The sequence below is a fragment of the Haliotis asinina genome, chromosome 1, assembly GCF_037392515.1.
Source record: "Haliotis asinina isolate JCU_RB_2024 chromosome 1, JCU_Hal_asi_v2, whole genome shotgun sequence".
In the NCBI taxonomy this organism is placed as follows: domain Eukaryota; kingdom Metazoa; phylum Mollusca; class Gastropoda; order Lepetellida; family Haliotidae; genus Haliotis; species Haliotis asinina.
This window is the reverse complement of record NC_090280.1, coordinates 59,281,223-59,301,620: the sequence shown is the minus strand read 5'-3', so window position 1 is coordinate 59,301,620 and position 20,398 is coordinate 59,281,223. Positions and strand designations below refer to the sequence as shown.

Below are 20,398 nucleotides of genomic sequence, written 5' to 3'. Positions count from 1 at the left end.
TCTTCAAATGAATCACATACTTACTCTTGAAGGATTCTGATTGGACCCTTCTTGCCATTCAAGGAGTTCACAGATTTGTTCTGTAGTTCAAGCTGTTCTCTGTAAGTTGCCATCAGGATCTTCATAATGGCTTTCATTTCATCATAGGCCAAGTTGCTACCTGCATGCACACACATATACATTCAAGATTCATATGAGAGCCTGAGGATTCACCAGACATATCTATTCATCTACGCTGCTTTTATTTTTGTATCAGTTGGTTTGTATTTTGGCATTTACATAAGAAAATGATAATGATATTGGTAATCCCTTTCTGGTGTGCTTTACAGTGATACTGAATAACCAAAACAAAACCCTTGTATGTCACACCTTCCCTACATTAATACAAACCTGTAGAGTTTAAGAATTCTTTGAAGAATGTCCTCTTTGGGGTACTTTTAAGCATTAAAATGTTCATTTTAAAATACCTATGACAACTGTAACAATATTTCAATGAATATTATATTACCGACCTACAGCCAAAAGACACTGCTTATTTTGAACCTCACTTTTCATGCTGAATGTATCACACAGAATGTTGGGAAGTGGGTGGCCTTAACCCAAGGAGGACAAAAGAATTCATAACCTCTACAGGTTTGCATAATTCTTTTTCATCAGAAGTCCTCCTTGGTATACATATAAGCATAAGACAGACTCCTAACGATAGTGAGTCAGGACAAGCATTCTGTCTTGCTAAAATGTACCCGCATTCAATCAAAGTCACACCCTATGTCAAGACAGAGAAAAACAAACTTACCTAGTCACCTGAGCGCTGATGGCAATCAGGTAGGGGTGTGGCAAAGAGGGGTAAAAGGAGCCAAGCATCAATATCACAATGACAGAGATGAGTCCCATCCCTCAACCATCCAATGGAAAGGAATGTACGGGTTAAGCCCAAAATATTTCACTCATAATTCAAAACCAGAAAGAAGCGTGGTACAGGTAGGGTAACAGTGGGTATGGTGTAGAACGACGCTAGAGCCACTAAAACAGGTAAAACCACCACCAATATAATACCACCATCGATAAACATTGGGAAATGTCACCATAACCCTCCAACAATTGTGACCTCAACAGCTCACTTGGCTATAGAGTCACCACTCTGACCACTGTGGAGAACTGTCTGGCCAGTCCAGTTCATGTGAGGGTTTGTCCAAATGGTAGTGGCGAATGAAAATACTTGGTCAATTCCAAACAGGTGCTGAGCAGATCTCCTCAATGTGCAGTGCCGTGTCATATGCCTTTGATGTAGCCAATGCCCCAAACGAACGAGCTTTTAACCGATCAGGAATGAACTCATACAAATGGCAAGCCATCTAGATATAGTTTGGTTGTTCACTTGAAGAGAAGCCTTACCGCCAAAAAGCACGACAGCTGCTTATCCTCCTGATAGCAGTCGTTTGATATAAGGTTTGAAAGTCTTATGGATACCTATGACTTGAGCATGTCAAAGAGAGATGATTGACAGAGAGCTGGCAGTTCAATAAGCGCTGTCATGTGAACAGAGCCTGTGATTTTAGTATGGTAAGACTCTGGCAACTGAATACAGACTCTGACATCGGATGAATGTTGCAGACCCCCTTGCCAGATGTTACTGCCACAAGAAAGGCAGCTTTTCAACTTAAGAGCTGGAGTGAAAGAGATGAGAGATCCAATCAAGAATGATGGACAAGACATATCCACTGGACAGATTCCGTCTATGCCTGCTAACAAGTGCTGTATAAGAGGGTGCCGCCCCAAGAGAGCACTGTTGGCAGGCAGATATTGCCATGGAGTAGCCTTGGATAGTAGATGCGGCTAAACCGGTTTCTAACCGAGATTGTAAGAACTCAAACTACAGCTGAAGAAAAGGGATTGAAAATCCCTCTGTTGACACACCAGTGCATATAACAGGTCCATCTATTCTCATACTAAATGTTTGTCGAATCCCTCTGTGAAGAAATAATTGTGTCTGCAATTGGTGCAGGAATTCCGCTCGCTTGGAGGCAATTCTGGACAGTAGCCAGGCCACCCACTGAGTCATGGTACTGTGGTGGGGTGCGGTGCTCCATTCTTGTCAAAAGGGTAATAGTACAGGAGGCTGAGCCAGAAACCTGAATAGTATGGGAAACCAGCTTTGAGCCGACCAAAGAGGTCTAAGGAGCACATGCAGTCGACATGGTTGGTTGGTAAGATGTGAGAGAACTTTTGGAATCAGGGGTAGTGGCGGGAATGCCCACAGAATGCTGTCCATCCAACTGAGTTGGAAAGCATCCGAGGCAATGGCCGTCGTTTCAGGTATCAAAGAGCAAAACACCAGAATCTGGTTTGTACCTCCAACAACTTGGAGATAATTCAAATATCTCCTGATTGAACCTCCACTCACGTGGAGCCAGAACACATCAAGAGACAAACCGGCATCACCCGTATGTCAAGCTGGTCGCACCAGAACAGAAACTGCTGTGTCTCCAGAGCTCAAGCAGAGAGAAGGGGCTCGGCATGACTCGATGCCGAGTGTCAGTGGCGAGACGATGAAGAGGCCAGTGCGGGATTCCCCTAAGGCAGACAGGATGGGACAGACACTGAATGGCCGGCGGATCCGGCACTGACCACCTACCCGGACCTAGAGCAGAGACTCAGACCGGTGTTGATAAAGTAGCGGAGGGGTGGCTGGTTACAGAGACAGCTATAGAGACAGCACTCGGCGCAGAACACTTCTGGCAGCAATCCCCACACCAGAGTCTAAGCTGTTAGGTTGGGGACACTGCCTGAGGCAGTAGCAGAGCCCATCCCAGCATCTTATGGATGCCGATCTCTGCAAGGAGACTGGACATGGTGTCTGAGATGAGGGAGTGTACCATTGACATTTATTGCTGTAAGAGATCTGAAATAAGTTCAAAAGAGCAAGGTAGTAACAGGGACATTGGGAGTTGAAGATGCGTGTTATGTGTATGCTTGGGCACTGTATCAGACAATACATCACCACGGATTTACGGGATACAAACTCCTGCGTCCTATATGCATAAAAATTAACAATGGACACAACAATATTTATTAGCACATCCACACGGATGCAGAAAAAGCCCAAATACTTTTTGTAAAAATTTCAATCATGTATCAATAAGTTATCACCGAGTCTGCTACTAGCTGGGCTATGGTATCATTTGCAATTTAATTGCTGTAATACTGTGATGACCATAATACGCAATACAATAACAGTAACTGAATTACAATATTATAACATTATATTTGAATGTCTGGGACCCCTATTTTGCTCTCTAGGACCCCTTAAAATTAGGAGTATGATTCCCAGGGACCCTCAAATATAGGACTCCAGGTGAATCCCTGGGATGGAAAAGAAGACAATTAAACTCTTCTTTTTCATAGCTACTTTTGAGGGAGGCTCCTGAACCCACATAATCCTACATGAGCACAATTATAGTGTAGAACAAAAACTGTGAGCGATACCAAACAAACACGCAAGAAAATTACTCAATCGCAACTTATGAAAGCCGATATATGTTTCAATGGTGGAGGCAGAGTTAGATTGGGGTGAAGACGTGAAGAACTGTTTTTCAATGAGTGTACTGTTGAAAGAGACTTGTGGGGTGGTTCAAGTGTAATGGTTTGGGGTCCAAGCCTGAACTCAGTCTTCATTTGAGTCCAACGGAACACCTTTGGGATGAGATTCAAAGAAGGCTGAATGACCTCCAGGTGTCAGAAGGCTGACAACTGCTACTGGACTCGATCATGCATTTCACAAAGTATGGAACCAAGTGCTTATGGCCTTCACCAACTGCCTACTACATTCCATGTATAGACAATGCAATGCTTTCACTGATGCCCACAGAGGCCACACACAGTGACTTTGGGATATCGTTATGGTACCACTTTTGGTGATTCTGGTTTTGTGAACTCTAAATGTGATCCCTCAAAATGTGTTAACCATAATTGTCAAGTTTGGACTGAACCCTCATTAGAGTGAATAACTGAATTAAACTCTGTGCTTTCAGAAACTGCTATAGGTGCGACATTTCTTTTGTGGTTCATTATAAAACCCCAAGGAGGACTTCTTTTGAAAAAGAATATAGAATACCTGCCTGGAGATTGAAATGGCAGTGACAGTGTCACAGTGAAAGATATTCAATGTCTATCTGTCACAAGGGATGTTAACACAGTTATCAAGATTGGAGCATCAAAGAGGTTAGTTTTTAATGGTTCACATATCGAACATATTAGAGATCAGCTGAAAACACAGGCACACCAAAACTAAAACATGTGAGGGTACCTGACCCTAAATACCTAACACAACTTATACTGAAGCCTTATCACAACCATATAGAGCCATGCAAGCTAAATGCAATGTCACTTTAAGGTAAGGCTTACCAACTTGTGTACGGCTTTTCTCCTCCCACTTTTGCAGGAACTCATAATAGATTTGGGAGATTTTCTGCTCCATTTTTTCATAATCTTTCAGAACTTTAAGAAGAGTACCCATTGACCTGTAAACAGAAGCAAATGTCTGACTTGAAGCTCATAGTTGTCACAAACACTACATAACATACTACATATTTAATTCATAAAACAGATGCACAATCTGTAAGAAAGGTGAACAAGCCAACTAGAATACAGATGTCCTAAATGAAATAATTAATCCACAGATTTTTGTGACATCACTCCACAAAAATGTTCACTGATATGTTAACTTATACACAGCAGCCATTGGCCTTAACTGTAGACTGCACAAGTCTGAACTGATCAACTAACATGTACTGGTGTGTTAACACTGAAACAGTCATCACTGAGTACACAAGTACACAGCTAATGTTCTCGCTCATCAACTTGGGTAGAAACCTTTCTTTTAGTCATTAGTTTAACTATCCTTACTGACATACAACCAATATGATGATAGGACTGCCATAGCCCATGCATTAGTTATTGGTGTGTTAAGGTACATAGTTTTGTAAGATAAAAAACAAACAAGGTTATTTCATGATTTCATCCAAACTTACTTTGGTATACTCCTCTAGTCTATAGTAGAGAAGTGCAACGAATAGTACTGACACCTAGTTTACTATGACTAGTGAGGACCGTTCCTTGGTCCTCAGGGAATGTTTATACATGAATATGAGAGGTAAATACTCAGAATGATGCTGAGTATCTGTCTGGTGACAAAGAGCAGTTGTAATTAGATTCTAAAATGTAATTGAGTGTTGCATTTGTTGCCAGAGGATATGTGATGTGATTGGCGTCTCAATACCGACCTTCGCGAGATGTGATTTTGTAAACACCATCCAATATGGCAGACAGTGCACTTGGTGTTCGTTGTGAGTGTATTTACGAAAACATCTTAATAAGATTCCAGGTTTATTGGCAATGTTTCAAAATTAATAGTAATTTTATGAAAAAGTGGAATGAGTGATAATTATTTGAAAGCCAGTACTCCAAGTAATGATCCAATTTGGTTTCATATGTCCCTCTGGCATCCCTTCCCACAGATGGATTTTAATTACATTTCTACAAATCCTTTCACTAATAGGCCTTATTTTCTATATTCCTTCAAATATTTTATTGAAGCAAATAATATTTTTCAAAATGCTATATAAATTGACAATAAACTGAGTGCTCTCGCATCAGATGTGTTGGAAAATAAAGAAAAACATTATCATCTATCTTTTCATGTTATGAGTAATATGCAGGCACAATTCGTAGTCTCTTATAATGTTAATAAACTTTTAATATAAAATGCTATATTTGAATATCAATTCTTTATGGCACAGCGAACACAACAATATCTCTTGTCATATTACACAATAAAGATTGGAATTTTTAACCTATTGTATAACAATATCTGAATGCTAATGTTATCCACTTAAAGGTTCATATAAGGAATACAATGGCACAATAATAATTCTCTGCTGAATCGTTTCACTGTTCCATAATAAACTCATGAAATATAACACATGTTTTCTGTCATTGAAGACATTGAAATGAACTATCTATGCATTTTTTGTAGTCACTTGTGAACTGAACTAAATGGAGGTTCATCTGATTAAATAGTTTATGTTCATGTAGAAATTAGATGCAGCTTCATGTTTTTCAAGGCATCCTTAGGGAATATGCATCTGTGAAAGCGTTCATATAATGACACTGCACAGTATTACTCATGAGAATCCTGTCAAAGATATGCTTGGATAACAGATCAATTTTATTCAGCAATGCTGGCCTGGAGGCCTATTGTACAATTTCATCTACTTGCTTGTGGTGCTAATAACAGTTTCTGTTGGCTATGCATTCATATTTCTGATAGTTTCACAACATTCTATATTGTTTGATTTTGAAAGATTACAGTTTTTGAAAGACTTGGCAAATAATTAATAAATGACACTGAAAGCTTCTTCATGACTTAGCCATACATTCAAAACAATTTAAGGAGTGAAAAGAGGGTCTTGTGGGAGATTCAAGATTCATTAAAACTGTAGAAATTCTAAGCGCAACTCACGTTTGCAATATTTATAAATCTTCTATCCATGGACAACATACGTCTGCTACTAGTATTACTTTTATGGATTCATCATGTTTTATCTAGCCCTCCAACAGTTTCTCATTAAAATGTCTTTTCGGAACTATAGTAAGTCCCACACACAGCTGGGATCAAAAGTCTTTAAAATATTTATTCAAATGACTGAAACATTGTGTTCAAATACAAAATATTCGGGCGGTACAACATTCACATGCCCATGATAAACTATAAAGTTGGTCTGAATCACTGACTGGATCACTATCGTTTTGTGAGCAGAGAAATATTGATTTCTCTTTTTCCTTGGGGTGTAGGTGACATTTTGCATTTCCATGAAACAGAAAACAGAATTATGGGATATATGGAAGTTGAACAGTGACGTTAACCACGTTCTTAAACTTTCACAGTGACGTTAGCTAACGGCATGACCAACCAAGTTTTGAACAACGCATATTTAACATTCGGTTAGCTAACGGCCGGTCAGGGATTTAACCGGCCATTAGGTGTTATCTGACTGTTAAAATAACCGAGTTTTGAACAACTGGGCCTAGACCTCCAGATAAGCTTTTTGACCATGGGGGTGTGATACCAATGCTTTTAAAACTAAATGGGTATTTCTAATTTCAAGCAGGTATCTATACTTTTAGAAACGTACCATCTTCTTCTATATACACCTACCATATACATACTTAAATCACCTCTCTGGCTTCATGTACATTACTAGTATATATATCTTGTTTAACTGTTAGTTACAATCCGCCTGACAAAGGGGCAAGGAATAGCCCAGAAATGTTGTGAAAACAATAAAGAAGAAGTTGACATCCATAACATTTTGTCGTATATTAGAATACTGACTTCTAAATGCCTCTCAAGAACCTCATCTTCTTAATATCTGGGTATTCATTCGAGATAAGTGAAACAGATGCAACTTTTTTTATTTCAATAATAAAATAAGATGTAATCCTCCCAACAATGCTAAATGACAGTTAATATAGCTTTATCCATGAGTAGTCTCAAGACTTTTGAAGTTTTTTATTTTTCATTACTGTCTTTTCATAGAAATGTTTTTAGAATGTGTGCATTTATCATGAATTTATAGTCACTTTAAGTCATGATGACTGAAATATTGTGCTGTGACTGTGAAATTTTACTCTCTCAATCACTCATTCATTACCCAAGTATGCTGTAAGAAAAATTATGTGCCTTAGTGTCTGCATCTGTTTTGGTGTAATACAAAATACCAAAACGGCTATTTAATGATATAATAGCCATGTCTTCACTCCAACATTTAACCTTGTTCCTATCATGCTGTTTAACTTCCGCGCAAAAAAATAGCTAAGTTCATTTAATATATCACTGGCAGTTGATTCTGATTGTGAAACACAGTACTTGCCTATTAGTTCAACCAGTAGTCCTCTAATAAAGTTATTATTTTGTTTTCGTAAGGTATTAAAAACTAGATATTTTACTTTGTGCATGTTGAAACTTATGACACTGGCCCATCATTTTATATTTGTTTACAGAAAGCCGCTATGTGATTGGTTGTTATTTATAGATGGGCCAGTCAGTGAAGAGTTAACAAACCATGATTGGTATTTTATCTCTGTTGTACATTTCAATTGCCTTTAGAATTATTCCAGAATTTCTTAATCATGATTATTTAGAGATGGAAAAGCTTGAAGTTTGACTGGCTTGAATTGATGTAATACGCAACATGATTTTGATGTATCGGGTAAATACACATTGTTATTTTGACAGAGTGTAAACAAATATTTAGTGTTTTTTTCATTACGCTGGCATTTAATCTCCTTGCGTATTTCAACTTTTCTACAGCATATTTTACTCAAACATGCAGCTTATCTGGAGCTCCGACTACATCAGTATATACAAAACTATTCCGCCATTTGTTGAATTAAACTGAATCAATTAAAAGGGCACTGATGCAGAGCAATTTCCGTGGACTGGTTTAAACTTTTGTTATTGTTTTTCTCCCGTGAGTACCCGGATGATATCCCAGAATTCGTGACTGGTTCGTGATCTCTGCTGTGCAGTCTGTATGCACAATTGAGAGTTTAATTATAGACAGATCAACTATGGTGAAGACATTTTTACTTCATTACAAATGAAATTTTCAGATTTCTCTACCAGTGGCAAAGTCATTCTTTTTAGTTTACGAATTCAAACAAATCAACTGTGTGTTTTTATTATCATAGATAATAAACCAGCGTAGCTACCAATATTTACTTATGATATTTGCTATCACAGCTGAGCCAACACTCAAAACTATCTAAATATAAAGCTTTGCAATCTTTCGGACTGAAACAAATGGCTTGCTACGTCCCTGTAGACGTCATATTTTCACATAACATGATTAAATATCGAGGTAAAAAACACAGAAATAGGATCAAATTGGATCAGTTACTATACCATTCAAGCATCCGAAAAAAAACTATACTACTGGGATATTTTGTTACTTTGTTATTTTTAAATAAAGGCATATGATGGGCATCCAGCCTCCTGACTGTTTAGGTAAAGAAATTCTGCTAATATGGACTGGAGCCCAGTCCCTTCGTCCGTCATGGTTGACAGAGTGGGCGCTGACCAATCTGCAGTTTGGTTTCGTTATTAGACCGTTGGCGAGAAACATTATTCGCTCAGCATAAGTGCCCCTTTTATCAGCCTCTTCACTGCCACTGATCGTGTTTTATATAATGCGGCAGAAGGGAACCATGGCAGTATATATAGATGTTTTCTCACAACACTTATTGTCATTTCAAAATTTCTCATCTCATTGTGAAATAATACATATTCATATCAAAGTAACCTCAAACAATTGATTTTGTGACAGTTTAGTGTTTTTTGAACAGTTGATTGATAGGGAATGAAACAATGACTTTCAGAACTTGAACTTGCTATCTTATATACATGTGTGACATCCTTCCACTTAAATACTATGGCAAAAAATAATGGAACTGGAACTGTAATTGGATGGTATGGACCTGGAAGGCTTGGGGAAGGGCTTGTCTTATTCTCTTCAACTTAAGAGCCAAACCATACAGGGTTTGGGAAAGAGAACTTTGACAATGGGCCATTTTCAGGATTATTAGCCATTGTCTAAATTTAGAATGGGCAATTGCCCTTCTGTCAATAGTAAACTTCAAACTTTTAATGGGCCATTTTTCATTCTAATGTGCAAAATGGCCCATGGCTCCTGCCTTTCCTAATCCCTGACCATAAGCATTATCTGGCAGATTTGGTACAGATATTGCTCTATATCTTTTCTACACATGTCCTATATAGGAGAGATTCTGTGAATTTGCAGACCAAGCTAGTATGCGAGCATTGTGGTTTTGAAGAAAGGCTGTAGCAGGCATCCTTGTCTGAGGACAGACATTATAATTTGAAATGTCAGTTCTGGGCATCAACTGCAGAAAGAGAATTGCCCTAGTTCCAAGAATCTGATCTCTGGGACCCAACCCTGTCACTTGCGTCAGGCTGCTATGAACAACAAACAGGGTACATGTCCACCTCTTTCTTACACACCCACAAACACATAGCCTTCCTTCCAACAATAGCAGTCTTGGACTTGAAACCAGAGAAGGCAATCCAGTGAATTACATCATGAGTATCTGTCTACACAAATGGAATACAATAACATGGATTTACCAAGTCACCAGATTGCCTTAAGCCTTGTCCTCTATAACACTGCCAACTAACATGGGCTGTCCTTCATCATAGGTCAGGGTGATGGTATGCATGTGTATGTGTCTTTGTGCATGCATGTGAGCGTCTGTAGGATACCATCAAATAATGTTTGGAATCTGTGTGAGCTATCCAAATAAGAAAACCCACAGAAGGCCCGGTACAGTTACAGAATACTGGATATCCTGTGTCAGATCACCCTAACCCTAATGCAAAGGTTAATTCTTAACCTTAACTTTACCCTAGCCTTAACCCTAACCAAACATAAAGATGGCAGAGGGTGTCTGATATTCTGTAATCTTGACGAAGGCCCCATTGGCAGACTCAAAGTCACATGCAACGTAAAACACAACTTTGCAGATTCTAACACAGATTCTAATACGTATGCACTTAACCAAACTAAGTTGAAAAATTGCACTGTTGTCCTGCGCTCCTAAGACATGCCCAGTGAATAGGTTCGCGAAGCTTGTCTGCCGGGAGTATGAGGTCATGAGCAGTAGTCTAATCTTGGTGGTGTACACAAACAAGTAAATAATCTACTCCCTACATAAAAACAAAACAAAACAAAAAAAACAAAAAAAAAACATGTCGATTGTGACAATCAAACTCTGCAACTGAGAAAACTCAATGTCTGTTTTATTGACACCAATACATCTGCCTGCCTGTCTGTTAATGACAACATGCAATGCACAACTTCAATCTTTGGCCACATGCAATTTGAAATTAACACCCATCGGGTTTACATGTTACACTTGAGTGCACACCCACTGGCTCTGACTGCTTCGTTTCGAGGGAGGTAAACCCAAGTACAAAATACTGCACTTCTGATTTGCGATTATAAGCTTTCCTTATTTGTTTTTTCTTAATCAGCAATGCATTTATATATCACGAAGAAATAATAACTGTGTTTTAGTTATGTTTGATTTTTTGGTTGCATGTGGCCTTTAAATTGCTAACAGCACAATACATGCACACACGTCTGCACGAATATACCCTATACATGGCTACCATGTAGATCTACGGGTGTCTTTGAGTGAGCCAAGATTAACTCATTTTAAATCAATTATATGTAAATATTTACCTTTGTCCACGAGTAAATCTTTGAAGCGCTGCTTCTGTCGACGCCTGGAAGCTTTGGGGAAGTTCTACTTGCCCAGAGGCTTGAGCCATATTTGATTTTTGCGCCTTTGCAACTCTTCTATCCTCTCCTTTCAGACACCACGGGGGATAATAAGCCGTCGCCAGGGCGCGTCACAGGGGGTAGGCATTTTGATTGGCTGAACTCTACTCCTCGCATTGATTGTGTGGAGGCAAAAGTCGCGCGCGGTGTTTAGGAGCTTGGGCAAAGTCGCACGCATGGCTCATGGCATTTCGACTATCACCTTCAAAGTCAGCTGTCATTGTGATCTCGGACGTCATGGATATTGAGGGACCAATAGTATGTGCTAATTTACTGACCAACCAAATCGCACATTTTAATCTGTACCTTTAAAAAAGGCTTACATCACGGAAAAAACCCAATATTTGGACATTCTATTTGGTTCAAAACACAGGCTCGAGAAATCAGAGGATACGGACGTAAAATATCACTTCTTGCCATGAGTGAACCGAAAAAGGGGTTTCTTAAACGCTACTGTGGTTTCATAATGCATCATTTATCACATTTCTTTGTTTATACTGACTATTTCAAACGAAAAGCACATACCTCTCTACAAACCTTAATCACCGCCACCTCTTGTTTAATGAAATAGATCCACTTGTGTCACTCGAGGGCCGGCTGTGAAGCCTAATGGTTTGAGCACGTCACGCTAAAACCCCGGGTTCGATTCCCCACATGGGTACAATATGTGAAGCCCATTTCCGGTGGCCCCCACTATGGTGTTGTTGGAATATTGCTTAAAGCGGCGTAAAACCATAGAATGTTACTCTCTCAGTGTCACCTGAGGTTCGTTTGCTGTTTAGCCTCACATTCAGCAAAATATTCCAACGCTATAGTGGTGTTCTGTTTGATTGTTGTTTAACGCCACCCTACGCTATTCCAGTTTTTGCGTAGCTGCAGTCTGTATAAATACATGTGACTGAGTCTGGACCAAACAATTTAGTGATCAACAGCAGGGGTATCGGAATTACGCAGTTGAAATTGACATACGCACTCGAGTACAATGTCTCTTTGTGTATAAATAAAGATCGATATCAATATCTTGCGGTAAACTCTCAGTCAATAGTTTTCATGGTGTGTGTTTCCAAGGTCATGTTCTTATCCCCAATCAACACCCCCACCCCTTCCCCGACTGAAGATAAAAATGACAAAAGTGCAACAGCCCCTTTTTCAAAAGGTTGGATCCGCCCATGCATACCATCGCATACCCATGACGTTGATCACTGGATTGTATGGTCCGGACAAGGCTAGTTACAGACCATTCTCAAAGAGGTTGGATCCGCCCATGCATACCATCGCATACCCATGACGTTGATCACTGGATTGTATGGTCCGGACAAGGCTAGTTACAGACCATTCTCAAAGAGCTTCTAACTTCATGAAAGAAAACTCGAGAAGCCAGAGCCCAGCCTTGAGCCGCACTCCCTGGCCGTGTTCTGAAGCCCATCTGAAGCCAACGCACAGTCGCAAATTCCTTTCTGAAAAGACACTGAAAACTCTGATTTTGTGACGGATTTTATTTTACATATGATTTTCATATGAGGCCAGTTTGGCATAAGATAAGTAGTGAAAACATAATATGAACAAGAAAGGCTTAAGTCTCAAGTTGACATCTACTGCCACCGTATAGCTGGCAACTTGATGAGTTGAGACAAACAAACAAACGACTGAATCACACTCAATTCGATTGCTGTTCACTGAAATATTGATAACAGGAAATGTCCTCTCTAGACATCAAGGCTGTGGGACATATCAGGATATGAGCTGTCTGTAAGTGACATCCGGAAGTGTACGATCGGCACACACGACTCATCGGCCTCAGTATCTCGGGGATCATCCCTACTGTATTGTTGTGAATCAATTTCAGCCGTAGGTTTAAGATGGAGCTTGAACTGCTATTCCTAACGACGATGATTCAAGCAATTGCTGGACAAGACAGTAAGTACAATTTTGTTTGTTTGATGATATACTTCGGAAAGTGGTGAATCCTTATTAGATGTTTGGAGAACGAAGTCTTCACTTTGGTTTAATCATAGAAAGGTCATCAAAGTACAGTTGCTAACAGCATTATAAATAACTGCAACGATGAATTATCGCTATTAAGGAATATATCTCTGTATATTAAGTGACATGTATGATTTGAGCTTAATGCCGTTTGATTGTATGTTGGAAGACACAATAACGTTCATCAGGATGAGAGATACTGTGAACATGTGACTAATGCCGATTTTGAATAGGAAGTTTATGGATGATTAATACCATGAGGCGTTAAGGGAGTGCCATTGTCAAGGATATACACGTGCAAATACAAACAGTCGAGTGTCGTTTCGATATCTCAAAACCCTTCATAACTTACCGTTATTCAAGCTAGTTTAACGTGATACGGATGTCTCGTTATTTCGGATGTCTCGATATATTTTCATGGTCCCAACAAGCAAAATTACCTTTACTCGATATTTGCAAAGAAACACGATATTCACCTACCTTTCATGGGTAAGTATCCCTCTGAACTGTGGTTGTTTCAACACTTTTACACACGGTGCGGCACGTTAGAACACAACGGTCATCCCATCTCATGAAATAAACTAAGATACATCTCCGTTGTATAATACTGACCTACATTTAGTTGATGTTAAAGCAAAAAGACACGGCAAACTAACGACTTTATGTTAAGAATCTTAGAAGCATGGGCCGTCGGAAGAACCGAGTTGTTCACGTAAGCGACAGTGAGTGAGTTTTTTTCCCACATTTAGATGTATTCTAGCAATATCTCGACTTGGGACACCATAAGTGGGCTTCACAAATTGTACCCATGTGGGGAATCGAATCCAGGTCTTCAGCGTGATGAGCGAACACTTTAACCACTAGGCTACCCTACCGCCCTATTGATTAACACTTTCGCTTTTCACGCTGTAGCCACGGTTTTCCTAATGGTTATATGTTGTGCTAAAAACAGCATAGATGGTGTTAAAAGCATCGTAAAGTCATATTCACCCACCTGTAATCAGCTTTTGACAATTATTATAGCATGCACCCATAGCCTCTTTACGAACCCTGTCCGTCAGTCACATGCATGCATTTAAGGTCTGAAGTTCATACTTCTGAAAGTTTTGGTAGGTTTATCGTTTGAATAATGCAGCACTGAGCAGTATTACAGCTGCATGGCGGCGGTCTGTACGTAATCGTGTCTGGACCAGGCAATCCAGTGATCAACAGCATGAGCATCGATCTACGCAATTGGGGTATGTGTGAACCAAGTCCGTTAGCCTTCACACATTGTACCCATGTTGGGAATCCCAGTGATAATAAGAATAACAATAATATCAAACACAACATTGATTAAATAATCATAATAAAACAATGAAATATTTTTTAATACAAAAACACTAATTATGGAACAAAATGTTTTATTTATCTCAGAACAAGCAGTCTCGCTGTCAGTCTCGCCGCAACGGATCCTAATTGGAGGCAGGGAACCCAGCCCACAGTTGACGGCCAACTGTTCCGTATCCGCACCAAACATAACGTATGTAGAGGAGATCACACTTGGAAGGGTTTATGGAGGAAGTAATGCCCAGCCTGTAGTCACTGCAACCAATTCTTCGCTTCAAGTGCAGGACACGGGTCTACAGTCACGCCTGACCACATCCGGTTCATTCAGTGGACCCACTGGCACTGTACAATTTGTTCTCACAGAACTCGAATGCTCAGGCGTATTAGCCTACTATTGTACAGCCCGATACGAAGCTGGCGATGTCTCCAGGAGCGACTTTGTCTTTGTGAACGTCACTATCATAAGTAAGTGCTGCCCATATGAGAGGGTCGAAGGAAAGGCATCTCATGTCATAGTAATGCATGTCATATAAAAGTGTGAGGTTAGTTTTACGCCGCTTTTTGCAATATTCCTGCAGTACCACGTCGGGGGACACCAGAAATAGGCGTCACACATGTACCTATGTGGGGAATGGAACCCGGGCCTTCGATGTGACGAGGCCGTACCTGAACCACTAGGCTACCCTATTGTCCAAAACAAAAGTAACTCTTTTTGTCATATGAATATTTAGGGGCATGGTATCCCGTGAAGATCCGGGAGAGAACTGATCTTCAGCAGCCAATGTTTGTCCTAATAGGCTGATACAAACAGGATCAGCTGCTCAGGATCGCTGACTGTTAACACCGTAATCGTATCCCAGCTGACCTATGCCCATACTGCCAGTCACTGGATTATCTGGTCCAGACTTTTTTACAGGCCGCCGTCATATAGCTGGAACATTGCTGACTGCGGCGTTATCTAATAAAAAGAATACCCAACATTTGAGGGCATGGTGACAAGTCGCGTGAGCTGCCGATATTCGGTGTGTAGAGTTTCCTCCCTTGGCCACACCAGAAATCGGCAATCGGTGGTTCGAATTCCTGTTTCCCTTGACCATGTTTCTTGGAGTGTCCGAACATTACCCATTCTCGTAGTTTCACAACTTCCGGCTTCAAAGTCCTCAACATTATAGGCTCGCAAAATAGATCACTTATTTACACTAATTTCTAAACACAAACGACGCGTTCTCAATCTCCTTTGAGAGTTAGACAGGGTCAATCTGCAATGAAACTTATGTCCACCACATTCCTACCACAATGTCTCTATTTTATAGATAATCCACCCAAAGGATTCACGATATCGTATTCTCCTGACAGGGCTCTGCATTACAGAAATCCCACAATTTACTACAACACCTCTATTTTCCAGACAATCCACAAGATTGACGATGTCATATTCTCATGCCCTGAATTACAGAAAATGGCATTATTACCTACCAGATACCTCTACTTTTCAGATAAACCACCCAAAGGACTAACAATATCGAAGGTCCCCAACAGGAGCCTGTATTACAGGGACGAGATTGTGCGTTTCACGTGCACAAGTAAAATTGGTAACCATTTTGATCAAAATATTGAAAACCTATTGACATGGGAATGGCGATCTGTGGGCAGTGTGATATCTCCGTGGTCAAGGTACCCCAACGGTTCCAGCATCACGTATGACCGTGTTGAGCAAGTGAGAGGATCTCATGGGTGTGTGTACACGGTTCGGTCTTCACTCACCCACCTGGTGTCATCTTCGGACCTCAATAGGCAGTTCCGCTGTTCTGTGCAGGGGGAGATCAGCATTTCTGAAACACTCTCTACTCAAGGTAACGTTAATTGGTTAGTTGTTTAGCAACAAAATATCGAAATATCGGAGGTCGATGACGGCAGTCTGTAAATACTCGGGGCTCTTTTCACGAAGCAAACTTTAACTAAGGTTAACCTTAACCCCCATTCTTTAACATTGCGCTAAAGTTACCTGAGTGAGTTACGATCACCTTAGTGTTTCGTGAATGGAGACCCTTGCCTGGATCTAGGCAGTTCAGTGGTTGGTGCCATGTACATCAGATCTTGGTTGGTCATTAGCTGTCTTTATTGCAACGTAGCATCAGTTGTTCTTCAACATATGTCTGCGCGATGGTGGTATGCGTGTGCGTGCGTGTGTGCGTTCTTGCATGTGTGCTTGACGTGTGCTTTTTAAACGGGTCAGCTGACCAAAATCTGGCAGGCCTTCACTCCGTGTCATGACAGAATACCCATTCTCATATGTATAACCACAGAGGTGAGGGAAAACAGGCAATGTTTTTTTATATTAATGTCATACTCAACTTCTCTGAAGGATAACAATTGCAACTTACATTGTAATCCTCCAAAATGTCCGAGATATACCCGGAATAAAAAGTTAAGCGCCACCCAGTATATTTTGCTAAGATATAGGTTAGGACAGGAAATCTTTCTGTGCCGACCTATCTTAATATGGTTTAGTACTTTTAGTTTAAAAACAAAGCCATAATGGAAATTATCTTTTACTTTCAACAGGGTGGATGCTCTTTCGGAAAACATGCATTTTGTTATCCTCAAACAGGTTACCTACTTTTGAAAAGTGAAAATCAGAAATGACTATTCTATGGTTACATGATTGTTACTTTTAACAAGTGAAACATAAATTTAATAGCATAAGATTAACAATATTTCCTTTAATTGTAAATACCAATGATTATGACATCCCTAAAACAGTTACCAGTTACCTTCTCTAAATATGGATTGGTCTTCCCAGCAAGTGCAGCCTAACATTTCCACTGCTTAACATCTTAGTTTTGAAAAAAAGTCTTGCGCTTAACTTTTTATTCTCGGTATATTACACGTGAGTGAGTGAGTGAGTTTAGTTTTACGTCGCACTTAGCAATATTCCAGCTATATGGCGACGGTCTGTAAATAATCGAGTCTGGACCAGACAATCCAGTGATCAACAACATGAGCATCGATCTGCGCAATTGGGAACTGATGACATGTGTCAACCAAGCCAGCTAGTCTGACCACCCGATCCCGTTAGTCGCCTCTTACGACAAGCATAGTCACCTTTTATGGCAAGCATGGGTTGCTGAAGGCCTATTCTACCCCGGAACCTTCACGGGTTATATATTACACGTGAACCCAAGACACTATCAACCAAATCTATCCCCAAAACGCTTTTCTTTACTTATAAAACTGACAATTTAAAATAATAATTGTTTATTCTAGTTCACCGATCACTTGATTGTCTGAGTTGTTTATAGGTCGCCATGGAAACGAAGGACTTCTACTGAGTGGCGTTGGGTTGCAAATACAGTTGTACTATTTTGGTCAAATTGTGTTAATAACGAATGCTACCGGAAGTGCAGGTCATCAGCCAAACCTAGGGAGGACACAGCCTGGTTCCCTGGGTCTCTCGGTACTTTAGCGCATGCGCAACAGACCATGGGAACCAGGCTAGGGACTATAAAGACAGGAAACTAAACCTGTTCCATTTGTACAAAGGACAAATATGAGTGGTGTTATTTATTTGTATGTATTTATATTTTATGTATTTTATGCATCATACAGAGGGGTTGATAAGGTGACCTCCAAACATTTTTGGTTTTGCCCACAAAACGACGTGCAGGTCTTGTTAAGAAAGCAAAAAGTCTTAAATTTATCCGATTAAGGATCAAACTTTATTGAGCCGTCCCCTGGACGATGTAATGATCGGGGATCGAGAACTGATTGATGATTTCTAACTCGAATCATCACGAGCCAGTGCACTCACTGAGAACATGAATATCACAAGGAAAATAGGTACACGTGAAGATATTGCTCTTCTATCCGTTATTATTGTGTCGACGATCTTTTGTTTCAGACATGGCGTGTTCAGCGACTGTTAAAGTGGCGATGAGCCGGGATCTCAAGACTGTTGTATTAACAGTGATTCTCATGTCTGCCATGACAGATAAACTATAGAGGAACTACAGGAAAGCTGCTACTATGTGGGAATTCACTACAGATCGACGTCTGTTTGGAAAACGTTAGCTAGACGTATAGGGTCTAGGTATAGGAATTACGGCTGTGTTATCCATTGGTCTTGACGGTGGCTTAGACACATTTTAGACTTTTTACCTATTTTTACGCCGCTATTAGAGCATATGGCGGGAGGGGGCACAAAGAAAGGGGCTCTCCACATTTTATCCAAGTGGGGAATCCAGCCAGGGTCTTCGGCGTGACGAGTTTAATCATCTGGTACCCCCACCCCTACGCACGCACGCACTTACACTCATATTCCACCGATTTGCATTCGCAAAACATCGGTTATTTCCGTAAATCATATATGATTTAATGTCATTCGAGACAAAGAATTACTACCACGAAATACAAAATGAGTTCGGCGTTCCCAGCGTGGATCATAGAAATGTTGCTCGCTTGTAAGCGGGGTGCATTGAAAATACTAGAAAGCGCTTAGCCAATCAGAAAACGATGTGACGTAAGATAATATCACTTGGACAGTTTACTGACTGAACGAGTATGGTTTTACGCCGCTTTTAGCAATGTTCCAGCAATATCACGGCGGGAACACAAGGCATGGGCTTCACATCCCAAGAAGATGGGGTGTCATTCTTTATTTTGACGGTTGACTATGTGACTATATGGTCGACTGTAGACCATTAATTTTGACCATCTCCTTGCATGGCACAGTTGTTAGTGTTTGTTTCAAGGAGTGTTTTTTTCTTTGAAAATGACAATCGTACACATACAAATTTCACGTCACACAACAATCATCTTTTAAGAGCGATTACTGTACAAACAACCATAGTCTTAAGGAAGTGCACGTGGTGATGCACCCTCAACACATTCGGTATACATGTGTCTTCCATTTCTTTCAATGGTAAATTAAAAATGAGAATCCACTACTATTTTTAACAGTATATTTCAAACATTATATATTTTGAGGACATGTTGTCTAAAAAATAGTTTCTAGTTCGAAAAGTCATGACTTTTTTCTGCGAATGAAATATTTCGAATTTGGTAAATCGATGTCACGTTTCTCTGATAAGAGAGTTTTGCAATGTTTTTAATTATTCACCCAATGAAATGTATTTGGATTATTGTGATTTGTTGGTTATGTTCTCGATGAATGGTCATGTCATATGGTTTCTTAACAGCTGCTTTTAAAATAAAATGTTCGACCACGTGTGTTAATTGTCACATAAAGGGTTGTGATAAGGTAATAGAAAGTACACGGATCACCTAAAAGGGTTTGATAAGGGAATTAATACTAATTTCATCACTTAAAGTTTGGGATAAAGGAATAAATGGGAACTTCGTCACTTGACTTTCAGGAAGAAATGGGAACTTCATCGCTTTCAGAAACGATACAGTTGGTTTCTATCATTAATGCTCTCTGTGAGGGCTTGGAAGCTGACATTCAGAGCTACTGGTAACTTTACAGATACCTTTGCATACAGTTGGGATGAAATACAGAAATGGTTCCATGGCTTGTTGATAGTGCCATTGAAGAAGATCAACGTATTTTGGGGCCTTCTTCATCCTTCACGGCATCCCAGAGTGATGTGCATCATCATTTAAGCTGCTCGTTATTAAACACATATTTGGCCATCACAGATACTCCG

The 20,398-nt window shown here is 40.0% G+C and overlaps 2 protein-coding genes across 2 annotated transcripts in view; one reads left to right on the top strand and one right to left on the bottom strand.

The window, feature by feature from the left end:
- The window catches only part of LOC137281549 (protein kinase C and casein kinase substrate in neurons protein 2-like), a 32,334-nt gene extending 20,924 nt beyond the window's left edge, over positions 1 to 11,410 (bottom strand). The window contains exons 1-3 of the mRNA XM_067812853.1: positions 11,322 to 11,410; positions 4,405 to 4,520; positions 25 to 160 (exon numbers count right to left, since the gene is read on the bottom strand). Coding sequence (XP_067668954.1) covers positions 25 to 160; positions 4,405 to 4,520; positions 11,322 to 11,410 — 341 coding nt within the window. The remainder of the gene's footprint in view (positions 1 to 24; positions 161 to 4,404; positions 4,521 to 11,321) is intronic.
- A 151-nt stretch (positions 11,411 to 11,561) lies between these two features.
- LOC137281522 (uncharacterized) lies at positions 11,562 to 19,961 on the top strand. The gene is made up of 4 exons (XM_067812801.1): positions 11,562 to 13,337; positions 14,820 to 15,197; positions 16,229 to 16,585; positions 18,634 to 19,961. Exons 1-4 carry the CDS (start codon positions 13,280 to 13,282, stop codon positions 18,732 to 18,734), a joined length of 894 nt encoding a protein of 297 aa, XP_067668902.1. The 5' UTR covers positions 11,562 to 13,279; the 3' UTR covers positions 18,735 to 19,961.
- Positions 19,962 to 20,398: the final 437 nt, after the last annotated feature.